The 22,152-nt window shown below is 50.9% G+C and overlaps 1 protein-coding gene across 1 annotated transcript in view; it reads left to right on the top strand.

The window, feature by feature from the left end:
• The window catches only part of Pax5 (paired box 5), a 167,729-nt gene that overhangs the window by 141,890 nt on the left and 3,687 nt on the right, over positions 1 to 22,152 (top strand). Inside the window, exon 7 of the mRNA XM_021160362.1 lies at positions 19,558 to 19,644. Coding sequence (XP_021016021.1) covers positions 19,558 to 19,644 — 87 coding nt within the window. The remainder of the gene's footprint in view (positions 1 to 19,557; positions 19,645 to 22,152) is intronic.

Raw genomic sequence — 22,152 nt, 5'->3', positions numbered from 1 at the left:
TGAGCCTTAGAGAGGCCTGTTTGACCAATTTTCAAGGTGGATTCGAGCCACATCAGGCTGGCCTGGAATCCCGATCACAGAATATGGTGACTGTCACCATCTCTTGTAGTGCTGGACACATGGCCACCCTGCCCTTGTGAGGCAACTTCACTGCCTTGGTGCCCTGCCCAAACCATGGAGTGGCCACACCCCTCCCCACCACAGCTGGGAACTGGGAGCCCCCAGAAGACAGTGCCTCTCTGGATGCATCCCAGACCATCCTTCCAGAGATGCAGTTCCAACCAAAAAACGATCACTAGAAACACTAGCATGTAGCTGTTTCAACAGTGGGCAATGACAAACACCAGGTGAGGTTGCCAGTTGGCAGGTAAACTGGGACTGGCTTTGCTCTCAATGCATTGACCCAGCAAAGGGGGGGGGGATCCTCATTTGTAAGCCACGTTCTGCCTGTCTCCCCTCACACCTACTCTCATTCATTCATTCATTCATTCATTCATCGGGTCACAGGCTTGTCCGCATTGTTGAGCCCAGCTCACAGTGTGAACACAGACATGGCCAAATGACTCCGAAACTCAAACCTTCTATAAAGAGAAGTACCCCATGTTTCATGTTCACAAGGGAGGGGATCCAACTTGAACACGGTGTTTGGGAGTGGTTTTGTTGGAATGAGAGTCCCAGGAGGCAAAGGGGATACAAAGAGGCAAGGTCTGAAGGACACAGCAGCTGGAGGCTTGCCTGCCTGCGGGATATATATGCCTGACTGGTGACCAGCTCCGGCCCCATTCATCCTAGACCTCCCTGGAAAGGCTCCGAGAGAAGCCTGGCCCCTGGAAATCTCAGTCCTGAGCAGGAGCTGACCCTTGTGTACAAACAGGGGACTCGGTATTTAGGGGCAGGGAGGAGCAGGGAGGAACCCTGAATAGCTGCCTGCTTTGGAAATTTCTATGCATTTGTAATAACAAAATTACCATAATTTGCTCGTTAACGCAGCTAGATCAGTCAAGCATTGTTCCTTCGCAGGCGGGCTGGGAGGTGTGCGCCTCTCTGCACACTCCATACACCCCAGCCAGCCTGCCAGCCCGTTGGAGCGCTAGAAATTAGCATGCAAATGGTCCTAATTCGGTGGGCGAGCTGTCAGGCAGGCCTCTCCGGCCTCGTCTCTGTGAAGGCCCTGACAGCCCAGCTCTGGAGCCGGCCCACCCTCCTCGCTCCAGCCAGGAGGAGCTCTGAGGGGCACCTCCAGACTGACAGCTTGGCGGCCTCCCTCCCTCCGCTAGCGCCATCAGGCCTGGCGGCGGACTCCCCGGGGAGCAAGCAGGGCCTGCCACCACGCTGGCCCAAGGCAGGCTAGCGGGTGGGCTGCGGGGGAGGCTGGCTTGGAGACACAGGGCCGTGTGAGAATGGAGAGGTGTCCCCTGACGCAGGGTCCAGTCCTAGCCGCCGATGGGCTCCCAGTGACCCCGCGGGACTCTGCTCTACCCTCTCCATCCGCACTTCTGCGGGATGGTTGTTCAACTTCTGACTCCGGGATTCCCGGGCTCGGAGGGAGCTGGGCTTCCTTCCATCTAGGCTTGCAGTAAGGACCCTCTCTCAGTAGCGCCATCTGTCGGTTCTCCTTGGGAGGGAGTGAAGGGCTCACTTTGAAGAGGCAGCGAAATTACCCGAGACCTTCCGTGCACTGTGCACCCCGTGGACCCTGGGCTAATCCCTTCCACCCCTCAGCCCCCGCCTTTCACTGTCCATCTGGAGGTCGGCGGATGCTATCCCATTTCAGGGAGGATAGAGCTGGCGCATGCTTACCCCTTCTGACTTGAAGTACTAGAATAGAGTCCTGTAGTGTCACAGAGCCCTTTTTGGAGGTGGGGCCTGACTTTGTTGCCCAGGCTAGCCTTGAACCCCTGAACGTTTCTATTTCAGTTGTTTTGTGCTGCCGAAGGTGGAACCCAAGGCAAACACTCAGTCAAGAAACCACACTCAGATTCCTGTGAAGAGAAATGGTAGATAGGTGACCCTACCCGTGGCGTGTTGACCCATGGCCTGTTCCAGTTTCCCTGGGGTGTTCTCAGGCTATCTCTTAAGGCCCTGTTCCTTCTCCTGTGCAGACAGAACCTCTTGCCAGGACTCAAAGTTTGGTGAATGGAAAGCAGGTTAGGCCTTAGTCCCCAGGACCTGTCTGTCATCTGGCTGTTCTTGTTCAGTAAGCAACACAGTCATCCAGGCCAGAAGATGGCGTCAGATCCCAGAATTACGAACAGTTGGGAGAAACACTGTGAGTGCTGGGAACCGAACCTGGTTTTCTGGAAAAGCAGCCAGCTAAACATTCCCACCCTGAGGACCGCTGGGAGTTTTTGAAATTCTCTGCATGAGTTGGCACAGAGGCTTGCCAACTTAATTTCTGTTGAAGAGAGGATTGCAGGGCTCCCCCTAGTGGACAAGAGAAGTGCCTCACTCCAAACACTACACCACACACACACACACACACACACACACACACACACACACACACAAACACACACACTTCTATCCTCGTTTACTCAGTCTTCACATCTATTCTCTGCCAGAATCCTTACCACAACCTCAAAGTCACATCTTGTCTTGGGCTGCTCTTTACGTAGGCTCAGCGAGAGGGCAGGGCTGGCCCTGCGCAGCCGGGACTAGACCCAGAGTCCAGTATCACACTTGGTCTCAGGTTTAGCCAGTGACCATCTACTAGCATGGCGTGTGGCCTGACCCTTCCTAGCTTTGTGGCATAAGATCCCAAGGGCCAGCGTTCCCTTTCCCTATGGAAAGGTCAGTCTTCCAGTGAAAGTTCATGATGGCTTCCCCATGTCTCCTACCCACAAGCCATATCTCTCCAGGCCTTGACTTCATTTTATTTCATTTTACTGAGACAAGGTGTGGATCTCTGGATGAAAATAGTACCTCAGGCATAGTCCTAGCTAGAAGAAGTGTGCCACTGGGGGTGGACTCAAGCCAGTCCAAGTCTCTCTGTCTCCTTCCTGTTGCCTGCTGATCCAGATGTAGAACTCTCAGCTCCTCCAGCACCATGCATGTCTGCCTGCATGCTGCCATGCTTCCCGACATGATGACAATGAACTCAACCTCTGAGCTGTAAGCCAGCCCCAATAAATGTTTTCCTTTGTAGGAGTTGCCGGGATCATGGTGTCTCTTCACAGCAACAGAAACCCTAATTAAGACACGGTGATGCTTGCTGGCAACTTGCTACGCATGCAGACCAGGTTAGCCTCAGACTCACAGAGATCTGCCTGTCTCTGCCTCCCAAGTTCTGCTATCAAACGTTACTCCCAGCTGCCAGGCTACTTTTAACAGCAACTGTGGGGTCCCACGACAGGCCATAGTCTCTTTGAAATGTAGATGTCGGTCCTTCTGTGATCCAGGTGGCTATGCCTCTCCTGCTCTTCCCACCAGTTGGCTAGTTCTCGCTTCCTCTTTAGTGGAAGGAAAGCCATCCCTAGCCACTCGGTTTAAAATCTCATCTCCTCCTCTGCCCTGTCTATTCCGTCCATGCCTCGCGTGTCTTCCTCGCAGGGTCCAGCACACCGTGTGCTCTGTTTGCCTGCTCTGACTTTACGGTGTGGCTGTTTCCCCGGAGTGTAAGCGCAGATGGGGCAGGACTGCAGTCTGATCTGCTCAGGCCTGTGGCTCCATGTCTAACTCAGGCACCCTCTCTGTGGCTGGAACAGGAACAAAGGGGTGAAACGGTGCCCTGTGTGATGCCCAGCCTCAGGCTGGGCACCTGTCCGGTCCCCTGGCACTCTTGGTGGGGAGGGGCTTCTGCACCGGCTCTGCTTCTTCTCCCTGGAAACACGTCTGTTCCTCTCCCCTTGGTCACTGAGCTATCCCCCATTTCCTTTTTCCCCCTTGGCTGTCTACCCACAAAACTTCCTCAGACAAGTCTGTGGGGCAGCCACAGGGGACACATAGGTAAGTGTCAGTAGCATTTATGAAAGAATAGGTCTCAAGCAGGCAAAATGGCTCAGAGGGTCAAAGCCCAGCTGACAAGTTCCATCCCTGAACCCACATGGCAGAAAGAGAAAACCAACTCCCAGAAGTGGTCCTCCAACTTCAACATGCGCACAAATACATACATACATGCATACATACATACACACATACATGTAAATACATACATACTAGATTGATGGTTTTTTAAAGTGATTCCAACAGCTGCTTGAAGCAAACATTTATTTATTTATGTATATGAGTACACTGTCACTGTCTTCAGACACACCAGAAAAGGGCAACGGATCCCATTACAGATGGTTGTGAGCCACCATGTGGTTGCTGGGAATTGAACTCGGGACCTCTGGGAGAGCAGTCAGTGCTCTTAATAGTTGAGCCATCTCTCCAGCCCAGATCCGTGTTTTTAAAAAGGATTTAAGAAGGAAGGTTCCCATCAGGAAAGCCAGCTTTAAGGTAAAACTGCTCACTGTGCTGCTGGGGTAACTGAGACCCAGGCATGGAAAGGACTTTGATTCAGTGAGTTTTGGGGTGAAGACAGGGCCAGGACAGATACCTGCATATGACCTAGTCAGGGGGTGTTGCAAATTCAGCTGCCTATACAGTGTTTATGCCTTACCAAACTCTCTGGAGAATAGTGGCCCCTAAGATGACTGGCAGCCTCCTACCTAGCAAGCCCTTCTAGGTGCTTAGCCTCCAGAGGACAGCCTTCTTAGAGATTGGCCTCTAAGGAACCCACTTCAGGCGCTTAGGTCTCAGAGGATGCTGGGAAACTGTAATATTGGCCAGCATACCTGCAACTCCATTGCACATCGTCAAGGGGACATGTCCTAGGCAAAAGGTGGCCAGCTGTGCAGCTTGCTAACACAGGAATCTCCATCTCCAACAACTCTCTGCTGGAGGCCAGCCCTGCCCCTCTGAGGACCAGCATCACTAGTTTTTAAACTCACTCGATACCTCTTTACAGTTGGCTCCACTCAGGTTCAAATAACCCAGACCGCTGGGTTGTTGTTGTGTTTTGGTTGTTTTAATCTTTGTTGTTGTTTTAAGACAGTGTTTTACTATGTAGCGCTGGCTGGTGTGGAGCTCACAGAGATCCACCTACCTCTGCCTCCTGAGTGCTGGGATGAAAGGATAACTCAGTCTGGGGTGTCTATTGTAGTCTGAAGTTTCAGAACTCTGTGGTTGTCTCTGCAGCCTATAATACAGTGCAGCCAAACTGGAGCCCTGCCCCCACTCATCCCAGGTTCTGGATCTGCTCTTGTCCTGGGGCATCTCTGCAGGGGCATCTGGTTGTTGGCACAGTGAGGACTAGTGGGCAGCAAGAAGCCGTGTGGTCCATTACCTCCTTTGAGAAGGGAAACCCCAGAGGATTGTGCAGGGATGTAGCACTGTAAACGAGGGTATTGTCCCTCTGAGAGGCCAGCATGCGATGGTCAGGAAGCACTGGGGAGACCCCTCTTGCAAGGAAAGAACCTGAGAGCCACAGCAGCTGAAGGGCTCCGAAGGCTCTGATCTCCGACTTCTTCCTTAATCCTGACTCGGAGGGAAGAAATAAGACTTCCCCCACCTCACCCCCCAACCCCTGAGCCCCAGCTTGTGTCTAGTACCTGTCTCAGCACCATGGTCCCCAGCCACCTCAGAGGAAGGTAATTTATGTGTGTACAGCCCACTCCTGCAGACTGTGGGCTCTCCGTGGGCAGGAACCGTATCTGATTCATCTCTACCTCCCACTTCTACCCCTGCATGCTGGGGGCAGGAAAGGTGTGCAAAATTGAGTGTGTTCCTTGGGGTGCGGTGGGGCTCTGGGCTTCGGAGTTCCCAGCCCACAGTGAAGCCACCGTTGCAGTAGTAATTGCAGAGGTAAATCTTGTCTAGTCTCCTCGCAAACACTTGGGGAGGCATTCCATAAATATGTCAGCCGCAGCATTAAAATTTGATGGCAGGCAGTGTGGGTCGGCACTAGCACTGTGACTTCCCAGCAAGGTACGGCACCTTCACCTCCATCTCATTAGTCAGCCTAGGATGCTTGGGTCTCAGGGAAAGCCAACCTCGCCAGCACAGGTGCCCTGCAAGCTCCCGGGCCCATGGCTGCTCTGAGGGACAGGCCAGGTCAAGACCACAGGAAGGTACATTTGCTTTGGCCTGGCACTGGGATGGTGTCAGGCTGAATTCCTCTAGGCTCTGGGAATATGCCATTAGAGGGTCTCTAACTTGAACTAGCCTGGGACAATTTTTTGAGATTAAGAACTGGTGATAAGGACCAGGGATAAGATTTTACACTTAGCCTAGAGGAAGCTGTCTATTTTCAAGAACCAAACAAATGAAAGAGAGATCACATGGAAGGACTGGGAATTGGAGTATCAGTGAGCAAGCAAAGAGTCCAGGCCCAGGGACTATTCGTCAGGGACAGAAGGACAGTCCAGACATCAATCTTGTCTTGCTTCTACCTGTGGGAAACCAAGGATAAGATCATTTGAAAGGGACAAGCTGGAAGAGACCCGTGACCGGGGGCCTGGCTCCTAGTTTGAGGTTTTCCTTCAGACAAGTATTTTAGACATGTGTTGAAATGTGAGAAATGTATCTGAGGGTTCTCTGACACAGGGTTTCTCTGTATAGCCCTGGCTATCCCAGATCACTCTCTGTGTAGACCAGGCTAGCCTTGAGAGGTCCACCTGCCTCTGCCTCCCGAGTGCTGGGATTAAAGGCACGAACCACTACCACCCAGCCTGACACATATTTAATATTATATTTTTTCAATTCTTTGACACTTTCACCCGAAGTATTTTTATCACACTTACCCACTTCCCTTCTAATTCCTCCCAGATCCGCCCTCTATTCCTCACCCCTACCCAATTTCACGTGTTCTTCATGTTGTTTTTAATCACTCACCAAATCCAATTTCATGGGTATGAGGCCATTTACCATAGCAGGGCAGTGCCCCCAGAGGCCACACCCTTAAAGAAAATTGTCTCTCCTTCTTCCAGAAACCATCATCCATCCACAGCTCCTTAGTAGGGCTGGGGGCTCCTCAGCTTCTTCCCATTTACTGTGGAATACTGACTGGCTTGATCTTGTAGAGGTCTCTCGAAGGCAGCCACAGCTGCTGTGAGCTCTTGCATGCAGTGGTCCTGTCACGTCCAGAGACACCATTTTGCTCCAGCCCTCCTGACCCCTGGCTCTCACAATCTTTCTGTCCCCTTTTCTGAGATGGTCACTGAAAGGAAGGAGGGATGGAGTGCGGTACAGAGGCCTTGTTTGTGGCTGAGTAACCCACACTCATTTTCCATACTTTGACCAGTTGTTTTTTAATCATCTGAAATATAAGTTTTAACACAAAAAAATAAAAATCCCCAACATGTTCACTTTTCAATCAGTCTCAGGAAGCCTTGAGTTTAACATCAAATAGCCCATTACATTTGTGCCACCCTTTTTAATCCGCAGTGGACCTTCAAGTGTGCCGTTATTATTTGGCCCTGTGAATTCTGGGATAACAACACTGCCGGTCACCCCCTCAGGTTCAGAGTTTCAATGACTTTTCCACGCCATTTGAGTAAGTGCCAGTGGGCGTTGGCCAGGTCTGATGACAGCCTCCCAGCTATTAGCACAGAGTGGCAGCCACTGTTTTCTAAGACTGTGCAAAATCCAGACACACCTTTCCATCTTTAGTTGTAAACCCGTCCTGCAGCTCGGAGCTGCCCCGGCTCCCTCCCAAGTCTGCCAGACGGGGTCCAAAGCCAGCAGCTGCTGTGAGCAGTGTTAAGAGAAGAAGGGTGTGGCCCATTGTTTGCCAGACGTGTACACCACCTTGGATCCCCTAAAAGGCAAATGTTGAGCAGGCTACTCACCTAGGAAAGAGGAGCTTATTCAAGTTCAGTAGTTATGGAGATTCGGTTTCAAGATGGGACAGTCTTGCTGGTCTGAGCCTGAGGTGGGACTGGCACCTGTGTCTCGGTCAATAGTCACCTTGTGAATAAGGAAGCAGAGAGTGGAAGGGACCAGCCAGCCACCTGCAGAGAATTAAAGACCTCCCACCATCCCACCCCTGAAAGACTCACAGCCCCTCTCCAGAGTACCACCCTGAGCACCAAACCTTCTAACACATGAGTCTTTAGGGAAGGCATCCAACCTCCTGCTGAACTGGCCTCTTGACTGGAGGAGATGGGGCTCCCTCCTCCATCTTTGATGCTTCAGGATGTTGTATGAGCTGATTGGTGGACAGGGGTAGATTTCGGAAGCTCGTGAATGATGACATTACAGTGTCCTTAGAGACCCAGATAACAGCCACTTCCTGGCTCTCTTCGTCAAAATGCTTTCCAGCTTCTACACTGACTCTCTGCTGACTTCCATGTGTCTTTGATACAGAAGTTCTCACAGGTCTGGGACCTGGGCTCCTTCTCCCAAGGCTAAGGACCTCTGTCAGGGAGAAAGGCCACTGGGGATGCTGGATGGACTTGCCAAAATAAAACCCATCACTAATGTAGGGGCCTCCCCCAATTCAGAGACAGATGATGAGAACCCCTGAGCTCATGTCTGAGGTTCAGGAGTCGTCTCAGGACTTTAGGGCAGAAGAACCATTTTAGTCATTCTGTCTAACTCTTAAGCTGGGCACAAAGGAGTCCAACATGGACCTTGTGATGCAGTTATGAATATGTGGGTGTTTTTCTTGGTAATCACTGTAGATCTGTGAGATCTGGAAGGATTCCCACCGCCCACATGTTAAGGGCTTGGTGCTATTGACAGGTGGTAGAACCTTTAAGAGGTGAGGCCTATGGAAGTTCTTGACATCATTGGGACATCGAGGGGACTCTGGGAACAGGTGCGTCCTCTTTTCTCCTTCCCATTTCCTGGCTGTGAAGTGAACAGCTTCACTTAGGCATGTCTTCAGCCATGATGTGCTGTCTCAAACTCGGAACCAATGGGTTTTGAAGCCTCAAAACTGTGAGGCAAAATAGATCTGTTTGCTCTTCAAGTTAGCTATCTCAGGCCATTGTTATAGTGAGTGACAAATCATACTTCAGTGTCATTTCGTCTAAGTTGTGGAAGGTGGGGCCTGGAAGAATCAACCAAGGCACAGAGTGGGAGAGGGATCCTGAAAGTGTCCTGTGACCATAGTAGGCCACATTTAGTGCACACAGTCAGTACTGGTGAGATGGGCAGGGCCCTGGGTTAGAGCTACAGGGCTCTGTTGGTTGCCAGAGGCAGCCACAGACTCAATGGCAGGGAAGACAGTTCCCAGTGGTCCCGAGTCTGGCCAGAAAGTGCAATGGTGGACCCAGGGCTGGGGACTCAGGATATGGAGGCTCTCAATAGGGAGCATTGCTCAGGAGGGCTTCCTGGTGGAGGTGGAATTTGATCTGGGCCTTGATGAGCTGGGGATAGGACATGAAGTGGGAAAGGAAGGAAGAGTTTGGGTGGAGATCATGGAACATCTGGATGGACATGCGACATCTGTGGAAAATGGCAGCAGTGCAGGGATTTGGAATGTGGCATGTGGCTGTGGGCAGTGACATGTGGCTGGAACGTCCGTTATAAGCAGACCCTGAAGGGCCTCGCCTAGCCTACTTGAGGCAACTTGGGAGTTCATCTCCATAAGTAGGAAGCCTATGGGCACTTCCTGCTGAGACACAGCCAGGCTCCAGCTCACTTGCCCCACATTCAGACCCATAAAAGTCAGGTGTTGTCTGCCACCACGTGCATTGTCCTGCCCATTGTCATCTGCTTAAATTGGAGCATAATGAATCAGAGGTTTGGAATAAGAGTATAACAGAGCAGATTAACACTGGACCAGAACTGTTCAAAATGTGCCACAGCAGCATAGCCAATGGTCTCAAATGGAGATGCCTAGGGGGACAAGCATGTCAAAGGAGGGGGTGCGGGGAATAAGCCTTGGGAACAAGACAATGGACCTGCATTGCTTGGTTCGTGGCTAATGCACATTTATGCTTTTAATAGAGTTATTCCTCGGTCTGGGTCTCTGCCAACAGGACTGTGCAGCTCAAGGCTCCATTCTTGCATCTGATGGACCACCGCTGGGCAGAACTTGAGAAAGCTTGGCTGTGTCCTGGCTTAGGGTGGTGCTGCTATAATGCGGGCATCAGTCCCTGAAGAATCTGTAGGTTTTTAGATAGAGTCATAGGAAGCAGAACACAGAACGGGGTCAGGAAGGCCACACAACTGCTTTTGGCTGGCCAGTAGCAGAAGCAGTGCCCAGGCTGGCCCTCTACCTGGGTCGCTATGGCACTCCAGCCCTGCCGTGGGCCTCCGGTAACAGAGGAGAGTCGCATTGTGCATTCTCTCCTCACACCCACCCTCTGTCTCGGTTTTTCTCTTCCCTCGGCATTTCTGAAGGAAGGCCTGAGTTGGTAGGGGAAGAGGTTTTTCCCAGCAGTGGATCGATGCGCACAGCGCAGGGCTGTCCAGGTTGACAGGCTGACCTTCCCTGAGCTCTGGTTTTTGCCTCCCTATTGGGAGCCCGGGAAGGACTTGCTGTGGAGAGGGGGGGCAAGCATCCCTTGGCCTGTGTAGGGCCAGGCTGGAGGCTGGATGCAGAGAAGAGGGGAAAGGGAAGTCTTCTGGTTGTCATTTTCACAGAGCGAAAACTGAGGCTTAATAATAATAATAATAATAATAATAATCTTTTTATTTGGTCACTCAGAGAGACTTTGACAGAGTCCTGTCAATATACACACATGCAGACATATGTGCACATAAGTATACACATACATACCTATGTATATATTGTTTATATTGCTGTATATTCATACAGGTGTATGCGTATATGTTTAGATCCTGTCTATGTGTAATATGTATATTGAATAGTATACTAATGCATAGGCTGTGTCTGTGTCATGTTCTTATTTTGGTCACCGTGGTCACAGACAGTTCTGCAATGCAACAGCCCAAGTACCTGCTGATTCCTGACCCACCACCTGCCATGTGGTTCTACAAGACCACAGGGAGGAGCTGAGAACCCTTGGCTCCTTTCAGATCTCTTCTCCTCGTGGTTGTCCTCCTCCACAAAGATTTTTCTCTCCCAGCCCAGTTCGGCTCCTTCAGAAACAGAAGTTGACTGTGAAGTCACTTTGAAAGACTTTCCATATGTTAATTGCAGCCAGCCAAGGTCTGGAGCAGAGGTGGGAGCCGACCATCTGCAGACAGGTCGGCCCCCAGCGAGCACGCAAATTCCCGTCATCTGGCAGGTGTCGTTTTGGGTTAATTAAGAGCTATGTGGAGCCTGTTTGCCTGTCACTTCTGAGGATTTTGGGAAACTTTGACTTTCTTGCTATCTCTGGGATCTGAGTGAAGGAGAAAATGATGCTGGAGCCCCAGGCTTCTCGGGTGAGACCATTTCATCACCGTCCCCTCTAAACTCAAATGTAGTGAGAGTTTCAGGGCTTTTTCTTTTGTATTTGGAAGGCTGGGATGTGTGGGGGGAACCCACATCTATCCTAATGTTTTGGTGTGGTTGGCTGTTTTGTTTGTTGTTTGTTGTTGCTTGTTTGCTTGCTTGCTTGTCTGGAAGCACTAAGCACTGCTCATGCCAGTGGGGCACTCTATCCCTCCCTCCCTGGCCCTCTGCTTACTTTCTGTTTTGAGACCTACTCTCCCTAAGTTGCCCAGACTGGCCTGGGGCTCCCTCCCTGTCATGCAGACTCTGAACTTGCTTGTTTCTCAGCCTCCAGAGTGACTGGACTGACAGGTCCACACCAGCAGGCTTGACTTCTAGTTACATTCCTTAAACTTCGAAGGGAAGAGCTCTTCCCCACAACTTAGTCTACTGAATGACCTCGCAGGGGCTGCTGGTGGCCATCAGGGGCCCTTCAGTGGTCAGAGCTAACTTGGAACCTGAGAGCATGTGATGATACAGCCACACAGCTGGGTTCTTGGCATTCTCTGTAGGGTGATGCTAACATTCCAGAACTCATCAGAGTTTCTGGCTTGGGTAACATAGTTCATGCACTTGTCAAATCAAGGCATTAGTATCTGCTTGTTTTGTTACATGTAAACTTTATATCCAAAAGGAAAATGTGCTCATTAAATTGGCTATGAACTTTAGTTCATGATATGTATACTGGAGTACCTAAAATGTACTGATATTGGCAACTTAACTTAAAAATGAAAAAAATGGTAACAATAACAGGCTAGAAGGATAGAGAGACAGGCAAACCTGAGATAGCTTGTGATTGAAAGGAGGATGGCTGGAGTGGTGTCCTCTGAAATTCTTTGGACTGCCTTGCTGGGGAAGCCTGTTTGCAGTGGGTGGGTCTGCAGTGGGTGGGTCTGCAGTGGGCACCAGCCCTTCTCCCCAGCCTAGAGTTTTCTCTATCAGCCTTCAACAGAAGAAGCTTGAAACCCAGTCCCACCCCTCAGAATCGGGTCTGCAAACTCAGGATTTTGGTTGGTTGCTTGCTTGCTTGTTTGACTGGTTGGTTGGTTTGGTTTTTTTTTTTTTTTTTTTTTTTTTTTGAGACATTGTTTCTCTGTGTAGTTCTGGCTGTCCTGGAACTCATCTGTAGAACAGGCTGACCTCAAATTCACACAGATCCACCTGCCTCTGCCTCCCATGCACTGGGATTAAATGTGTGTGCTACCACCAGCCGATTTTTTTTGTCTTTTAAAACAGATTTTGTTTTTACTTATGTGTGTGTCTGTGTATCTGTATATGTGTATGCCACCGGTGTGTGAGTGCACTCAGGACTAAAAGAGGTCATCGAATCTGCCCGAGCTAGAGTTCCAGGCAATTATAAACTGCCGGATGTAGGTGCTGAACTGAACTCTGGTGCTCTGGAAGAGCAAGCACTCAACAGCTGAGCTGTCTTTACAGACCCCTAAAGGCCATTTTTCTACCTTCTTCCCCATGGTAGGCAGCTCTAGGTCAGAGCATGCAGGACCACACCCAGGGTGTGGCCTGGGACTGTCTGGAGGGATTCAGCCTTCACACCTCCCTGCCTTTGCTCAGTTGACTCTTTGGGCCAAACCATTCCTTTCTGGCTGCTCTCCTTTAACACTACAACTAAAAGCAAGAGGTAATCAGATCCTTGTCTGCCACCATGTAGAAAACTACGGTGTTCTCCTTCACAGTTTTGCAGTGTTTCCAGGCTTCTCTCCCACACTGGCCTGTGACTCTGTGATCTACACTACATGCCCTTTGACCATGTCTCTACCGTAACTCCACTGTCCATACAAGCAATGCACCCAGGAATCTCCTCTGACCCCATGTCTGGGGAAAACACCAAGTCAGACTTGTTTCAGTGTGTTTTCGTTGCTATAACAACATACCTGAGGGTGGGTGCTTTGTGAGGAGGAGAAGTTTCTCTTGGCACACGGTGCTGGAGGTTGGGAAGTGTAAGGACACAGCAGCAGCAGCCAGCCCGGATGGAATGATCTGGGGAAAGTCAGAGAGCAAGAGCACACGAGTGACAAGCAAGAACGTGTGGGTTAGCGTTCCACAGCTTGCCCTCCTGAGAGCTGACGTCCCATAAGGCTACCCTCAAAATACTCACATGGCACCCAAAATTCTCCGTGAACTTTGGAGAGGGCATCCATACGCAAACCAGTGAATGGCAAGCTTTCAGGATGCATGGGCGATGGACAGGGGGAGAGTTTCACTAATTACACAACACCTTAAGACTGAAGCGAGGATTCCCACTCCTCAGGTGTTCACACACACACAGAGCTCTCTCACATGCATGCATGCTTACATGCGCACAAACATACACACACATGCACACACATGCTCACACACACAGGTACACAGACACACATGCATACACACAGCTCTCTAACATACATAGTTCTCTCACTCTCACACACACACACATGTACACTCATCTGTGTACACACACAAATACAAATACACAGAGCTCTCTCACATGCATGCTTACATGTGCACACACATATACACACATGCACACACATGCTCACACACAGATACACATGCATACACACAGCTCTCTAACATACATAGCTCTCTCACATACACACACATGCACACTCATTTGTGCACATACACAAATACACACACTCACAAACATGCTCAGAAACACAGACACACATGTTCACACACATGCACACTCACAGATAAAGACACACACACACATGCGCACACACACGTGGGCGCACACATATGCACACATGTACTCATACACATTCCATGTGGGCATTTGCATCTTCAAGTCCCTCCAGTCAGGTCCTTCCATCTTCTCACGCACAGCACAGGCCCTCAGCTCTCTCTGTTTCCACCCCTACACCTAGATCTTCCCTCTGCATACCTAAGAGCTCAGTGAAAGCTGGGAAATCCTTTTGGAGCCTGTCCCCCACTTGTTAGTGGGGCTCTTTTCCATTTCCCTCCATCCCTACCTTCCCTAGTTTCTCCATGTTGGGAGGAGGTCGCATTGTCCCTCCAGATACACTGTATCGCTGTGATGCAGGGCCCATGATGCAGGTGCTTGCCTTAGTGCGTTTTCTGTTGCTATGGCAGAATGGTGCAGGCTGTACTTATAGAGAGTGAGGGTTGGTTAGCTCACAGCTCCGAGGACTGGGAAGTTCACTCAGGCAGCTGCACCCGGTGAAGCTCTTCTTGCTAACAGGGAACCCTGCTGACTTCTGAGGTGTTTCAGGACCTCGCATGACCACAGGACATAATTCAGGTCTCTCTGCTTGTAAAGCCCCAGTTCCATGGTGTTAATGCCCCTCCCCCATGACCGCAGGTATCTTTAGTTACTTTCCCCAAAGCCCAGCCTCCAAATACAATAATCTGATCTGGCTTCCACCCTCTTTTTTTTGTTTGTTTTGTTTTTGTTGTTATTGTTGTTTGGTTAGTTGGGCTTTTTGGTTTTTGTTTGTTTGTTTGTTTTCTGAGACAGGGTTTCTCTGTGTAGCCCTGGCTGTCCTGGAACTCACTCTGTAGACCAGGCTGGTCTGGTCTTGAGCTCACAGAGATCCTCTTGCCTCTGCCTCAGTGCTGGTATCGAAGGTGTGCACCACAGCACCCAGCTCCTTCTACCCTCTTAACACTTCTTACTAGAGATGAACGCCAACTTGACTTTTTGTGTGGGGACATCCAAACCATAAGCAATGATTTATTTAGTCCATATTGAAGATGAGGAGACTGCTCAGACAGGCTGAGTCACTTGCCCAAAGCCACACATCCTTTGAGAAGAAGTGCTGATGGTTAATAAGCTCTCAGCTGGCCTCAGGTCCTCCCTTGTGCTCCCATGACACCGTGAGGGGCCGAGCTTGTGTGCTAACCACAGGCCTTCATCCACAGTTTCCTCCATGGGGCCACTCCACTGACCAGACCGGTCAGCTGTTTGGCACTGGTTTGCTATTGGAGAGTTCTCAGATGCTTCCGTGCGTTGAACTCTAGATAGAACCTGTCGCTCTTGAAGGAGAGCCAGTATGTGCTGTGCCTCTTGGATGGAGGTCCCACTGAGTGATGGGTCCTACTGACTAACAGGTATCTGAGTGACAGCTATCTGGATACAAGGTGACCTCTCTTCTCTTCTGGGGCCACACAGAATCCTTCTTGTTAATAAGACATAAAAATCTATGATTTAAGGGGTTCCTTTGAGAGGTGTCCAGAGTATGAATCAGTAGAAAGAGTCAAGGAGCCCCAAGGTAGGGCAGAGTCTTTTTTGGCTGGGTGAACTCATAAAGAAAGGTGTTTTGTTGTATGACCTTTGACCTCGGGCCTATTGGCTTTACCTCTGGAAGCCCCAGCAAAAGCTAGAACCAGGCACTTTGGTTCCCTGATCTCTGAAAGCCTGCTCTAGAGGAGGATTGTGTACCTGTGGACGGTCAGTTCCCTCTGCTGGGGCAGCAGCCAACTGGAAAGCCCCCTGACCTCACCCTTCTAACCACAGCCTTGACTGGATCCTAGTGTCAGCTAACAAGAACCCTTCTTCCCTGACCCTTATGTACCCTGCCACAGGCCTCGCCAACCCACAGCACACACTGAACGGCCTCGGGCCCCAGCTCCTGCTTTCAGTTTGGCCCAGAGTCCCCGTCTCCCTTGCTGGAGTCCTAACCAGCCTTAAGACTTCTCTCAGTGGCCCTTCAGTGGACCCAGAAGGCTTCCCAGGACTCTAAGCTAAACATACCTTGCTTTTTCAAGCTGCTGCTTTAGGTTCCAGCAAAGGCTAAGGTTCTCCTCACTGTGCAGATGGCGGTGAGGAGGTTGGAGCCCCAGGCCTACCCCAGAGGAAAGGCATCCCCACAGCTGGGAGTGAAGATCTATAGCTGTGGTGCTCAACCTGTGTGTCTCACCCTCACAGGGGTCACCTATCAGATACACTAGGATTCGAAATTACAGTTGTGAAGCAGCCACGAAATAATTTTATGGTTGAGGTCACCACAAGCTGAGGAACAGTGATGAGCTCTCAGCGTCAGGAAAGTTGAGAACTACTGGGTTATACAGCATTTGGTCTGCTCTGCCCTTTGACAAATAAGGAAACAGAGCCTGTGGTGGAAAAACAATGTCTTAAAGACAAGAGTCCAGGACCAGACCGGGAGGTAGGAACTTGGCCTTGGAGTTATGCTCTGGTCCCAGAGAGACCACTTCACAACTGAAATGCAGTTTTACTAAGTCTTGTGAGCATCGCAGGGTGGCTGGGAGGTTCAGTTTGATTCTGGATGCCCAGGAAGACTTGGGGACTGATGGAGGAGCATGTCAGCATGGCTGACATGTGCTGAGCCTTCTTTGAACCTCTGCAAGCACCACATGAGCTTTGCAATTGCCCCAGCTTTACAGAGAAGGAAACTGAGGCACAGAGGAAATTGAGTGACTCACTGGGATTTCCGGAACTTTGAAGAGGCACACTCGGGATTTGAACCCATGAAGCCTGGCCCCACACCAGTTGATCGAGGACTGTGGCATCTGCCTGGTCAGTCTGTTGCCCCTAGCCAACTTTGTTACTGTGTGGACCAGCTCTGTGGACAGCTTCCTTGGTAGTGAGATCTGGAGTAGCTTTTCTACTCTGTACACAATATTAGCTTACTATACAGCACTTGAGATAGTCAGGCCCCATTGCAGAGTCCGCAACAGGTGGCAGGACAGCCTCCAGGTCAGCTTCAAGTCCCTGAGATAACCAGGATCCCTTTCCAAGAGTATATACTCTAAAGGGCATGGCATAGGACAAGGACTCAGATACCCACCACACCACGACTCTGAGGGCACCAGGTAGGAGTCCAGGTAGGTGTCTCCTCCTGGGCCCAGGATGTTGTGATGGACAATGAATCAGAAATTAATTTAAATCTTAGCCCACAGAAGAGTCCACAGCATATCCCTGGCTGTGGGAGCTAAAAATGAGGGCCATTATCCAAGAAAAGGTCCACTCAGTCCACTCAGTAACGGGTCCCTGGCTGACCTACATCTACTCATTCACTCATTCACTCATCCACTCATTCACTCATTCACTAATTAGTCATCCATGCATGCAGACGGATGCCATGCCTGTGCTGAAGCTTGGGATCGAGACATAAACAGACAAAACTCTGTCCCCAAGGACTTCTCAGCCTCGTGGAAGAGACAGATAATTAACAAGATGAACATGATGAACAAGACAGGTTGGAAAGTGATGAGCTCTGTGGGATAAACCGTGGCAGGACAGAAGGATGAGCTGGTCAGGGGAAGCATCCCAGGGAGGGCCTCTCCTGGATGGAGCCCAGGAAGGGGGCAGGAGAGCCTCGGGGACTCTGGGGAAGCCAAACAGGGTGTTTGCTGGGAGCAGGCAGGGCAGAGACCTGTAGGAACAGACACTCGAGTGCTGTGGGGACTCCACCCACTGCAAGGCCAATGGGATATGAGAGGATGATGCAGGAGACTCTGTGTGCCACAGCGGAGACAGGGAAGGGTGCCTTCTAGAAGCCACACCGGATGTAAGAGCTGATGGTGCTGACTGGGACTCTTCTTCTAGTCTCTAGAATCCAGAGGGTTTGGAAGCTACCTGTGAGCCTTCACGGACCTCCAGGGTCTATGCCAAGTCACTCCAGCTGAGCAGCCTTAAGACATTCCCCGTTGGGGATGCAGCTCAGAGAGGCTTCCTGGAAGAGGTGGCCTGGCACGATGGTGCTAATCAGAGATAGGGCAGGCGTGGCGCTGTCAGGATGTGCCTCTGACTTATGGGTATGAGAGCCTTGGCAAGAGTGCTTTCTCTCCAGCCTGTTTCTCAAAGAGGAGGAGGAGGAAGAGGAGAAAGAAAGAGGGAGGGGAGGGGAGAGGAGGGGAGGGAAGGGGAGGGGAGGAGGCAGCAGAGGCTCTGTAGCACTGATGGATCTGCTGAGGCTGAGTTGTGCGGCCCAGCCCTGTCACCACTCTCCCTCTGTATGCGGGAACCTGGCACCCTGACCGCTGAGGCATAAAAAACAGAGAATTGGAAGGCTCAGCCTGTCAGGCAGGGAGTGGCCCCCAGAGAGGCCTGAGCAAGAGCGTGTGTGTGTGTGTGTGTGTGTGTGTGTGTGTGTGTGTGTGTGTGGTGTGTGCGTGATCTGACTGTGCTTGCCTATGAGGTGGGAGGAGAACCTGTCTCTTCCAAAGCCTCTTGCCCTTTGGCCTTTGTGCATTCCCTTTAGGAGGATCATGGAGTCACGCTTGGCGGCAGGTACTCCCTCGGGACCGTGTTAAATGCCTGTCACCTCCAGCAGGGCAGGGCCTTACCTGGGGGCTTAAGAAAACCATCCAGTGTTCTGGCTTTCCCTGCCCTGCTTCAAAGCCCCTGCTAGATAGACATGCCAGGCTCTTGGGCACTCAAGTGGGAGAGAGAGGACCCAGTCTGCCCTCTGGGTCCCAGCTATAGGAAGAAGGAAGAAAGAAATGGGCAGAGTCTACTGCTACAAGCATGTAGGGACAGGACTCGAGGCTGGCCTTGCTGGCAGAAGACTCTCTTGGGGCTGTTGTGAACCCCGAGAATAGCCAGGGGCGAATGCTTAGCATTACAGGCTGGATCTGAGTGAACTGTCCTCCGGGTTCCCTTCACCCATGTACACCTGCCTGAGCATGCCCACCACCAAGAAAAACTGCCTCCTCTCCAGTGCCTAGACAACCCCCAACCCCCTCCCATACTTCCTCTTTTGTTTCCTAAGCATTTAGCCTGTCCCTTCCTGTCAGCAGACACATGGGGTAGCCCTGTGTCTCATGCTCCTGTCCAGCCAGCTGCCCTGGCACAGTCACTCTGAATTCCCAGCACAGAGGATCCACACTAGAGATGAGGTCATGAGGGATGGAACTGACACACTAGGGTCCCTAAGGTGTCTCAGCCAGTGCCAACAGCCCAGCAGGCTAGGGTTGGACTTGTGCAGGTGAACCCAGAGAGACCCCACCCAGCACCTAGGACGGCTCCGTGGCCTCCATTCCCATTATCAATGGGAATGATCCAAGGGCTTTGGAGTGACATAGACAGCTCACTGGATGAGAGGATGACCCCGGTATCCTGTTATTGGTTACCAAAAGCACCCGAGACTCACTGAAGGGATGAGCACCATCAACAGCCAGCAGTTAAATGGACTTGAGCCCACTGCCTTTTCTGAACCTGATTTAACATTTGTCTTCTGTTTCTCTCTGCCCACCTCCTGCAGGGAGTGAATTTTCTGGAAGTCCCTACAGCCACCCTCAGTATTCTTCCTACAATGATTCTTGGAGGTTCCCCAACCCAGGGCTGCTTGGTGAGTACTAACCTGTGGTGTCCCTGGGTCCGTGGCTGCCCCACATGTCCTATTTGCTGGACCACAGTCCCTTCTGAGGTCTGGTCATATCTTTGGCCATGCGTGCGGTTCTGTTCTGGTGGTCTTAGTACAGTTAATGCCACTGCAGCTCATGGAGGTGGGAATGTGAGGGAGAACAGAAGCAAGGGAAAGTGCTTGCCCATGAGTAACTCACATTTCTTAAGAACCATTGAAAAGAGTGAAAATTCCCTAAATAGGAGGCACTGAAAATACAAACTCGAATTGATTGGTGCTGGCTGCTGAGAAAACTATCTTGCTAAGGGCTCTGAGGCCCAGTGATTGATTAATGATGTCTGCCATGGGCATCATTGGTGCCAGCTCCATTAGGAACCAGCTGCCCTGTGGCTTGCCAAGGCATGCTGTGTAGAGCTCAGCTGGTGCCTAACCTCTATCCAAGACTCAAATTGGCAGAACGTCCATTGCCTTAGCCAGCCTGGCCTGTGAATATCATCGGTATATTTACTCATACACATACACACACACACACACACACCCCAAGCATCCTAACTGTTCTCCAAGGTTCAAGAAGAGTGCTTTGTTTTGTTGACCTAAACCTACATGAAGCCAGCTGATGAGTGCCCACCAAAGTTTAACTTAAAACAGAGGACCTGGATGCAGAGGTCACCACTTAGCATGGAGAACCAGCCAATCAGCTTGCAGGGTCCAATACTGACCTCGCCCTACAGTCAGCCGAGGATGTTCTGTTTGGACCAATGAAAGGAAAGTGGAGGAGGCTTTGAGACAGCTCTGGCCTCTCTGACCACACTAACCAGGCCTCTGTCAGTGAGAGCCCGCTAATTCTCTCGAATCCTTAATTATTTTAGGACCAAGAACCATAGACTTTGTCAGAAAAGCACTAACCCGAAGTCTTCACATTCAAGTTGCCAAACTTTCGTTCCCTCCCCAATCTAGTTTGAATAAGACAGACACACGGTGTGGAAGCTACATCTCTCTTACTACCCTGAGAGCCACGTGTGGGATGCACTCATGGTACCCTGGGCTACCCCAAGCATTCTGGTGTGTCACGCACAACTGTAGATGCAATAAGGAACACTGCTAATTGGTGTTTCATGTCCCTGTGTGACAGAGTTGCAGCCTGCTTTACAGAGCTCTGGTTCCCAGGGGTCTTGAGTTTGCCAGTTACTGTCTCTCTTTTGATTGGTCAAAATCACTTTAAGCGTTGAGCAAGTGTTTCCCCTCACATGGACTCTGAATTGGCCGAGCTGTCCATCTCAGTCAGGAAGACGTGAGAGTGACCGTGTCTCCCTGCAGATGTAGCAGAGAGGTCATAGTTTGAGGCTCAAACTCAGGAGTCCCTCCTAGAAACTTTCCTCTGACCGACCAAGCCCTGGTCCGAGTACTACAGGGAGAGGCACAGGGGATGTGTCTCAAAGTTGGTCTTGAGCCTGTGGGAATGGCTCTGTTTGAAGCCACACTGACCCAGGGCTTCTACTTCAAGGCCTAGACCGCACAAAGAAGGGCAGAAATCCAGCTGGTGGGTGGCACCAAGCCCTGCCAAGAGGGCATGTGTGCTTTCTACAAGGCATCCTAGAGATTAGCAGTGATGCTCACTTCTGGGGACTTAAGGGACACTGCAGTGATGACAAAACCAGAGTGGTGGCACAGGAGCTGGAGTGGTTGTGGAATATGCACAGATGAGGGACTTGGAACCAGGCTAAGAAATTTGGAACGGATCTCAGGGCAGTGGCGTGTCTAAGGGGATGGGGGTGGAGGTGGGGGTAGAGATCTGAGACTTTTCTGCTTAAGTCTGAGTAAAAGCCCAGTTCCCAGCTCATAATGTGAAGGGATTGGCCCTGTGAGCTCACAGGCTAGGGGTAAGGAAGCATCAACCAGGTGTACCTGTGCTAAGTCCTGAGGGCTTTCCGGAGGGCTAGAGAAAGGGGAGGGAGGGAGGAGGAAGCTGACTCAGAACTCGGATTATTTAAGTGAGCGTTTACTAATTGCACTAGGCACTGAAGGAACACATCTCATTTCCTCCTTTCAAGATCTCTATGGAAGTCATCCTAGTATCTCTGAGAGACAGAGAAATGTGGGCAGATTCATTCGCCCCAGGTCACACATAAGAATGTCAGACAAGGTGCCACCTTGACCCCAGAGACCATATCCTTAGGCTGTATGTGCTAGGGTTCTCGGAGCTCTCAAACTAATTCAGTCTGAACAGCTACAGCTGGGAGGGGGGTTGTGCCTCTGTAGAAACAGGTGAGAGGCCCTCCCCACCCCACCCCCCTACCCCACCCCGGCACTAAAGCCTTGTGTGCGATGAGGACAGCCAGCTGGTTTTGAAAACCGGGTTAATGACTTATAACTGCAAACAACAGAATCCACGCTGGCTAGTTTAAGCAACGCGTATTTAGTAAAAGATATCAGGGGTTTCCAGGATAAGATGGCCATGGGACACAGGGCCAGGAGCACACCCATTCGCACTGC

The sequence above is a fragment of the Mus caroli genome, chromosome 4, assembly GCF_900094665.2.
Source record: "Mus caroli chromosome 4, CAROLI_EIJ_v1.1, whole genome shotgun sequence".
Lineage (NCBI taxonomy): Eukaryota > Metazoa > Chordata > Mammalia > Rodentia > Muridae > Mus > Mus caroli.
The sequence above is the reverse complement of the archived record's forward strand: the minus strand, read 5'-3'. Positions and strand labels throughout refer to the sequence as shown.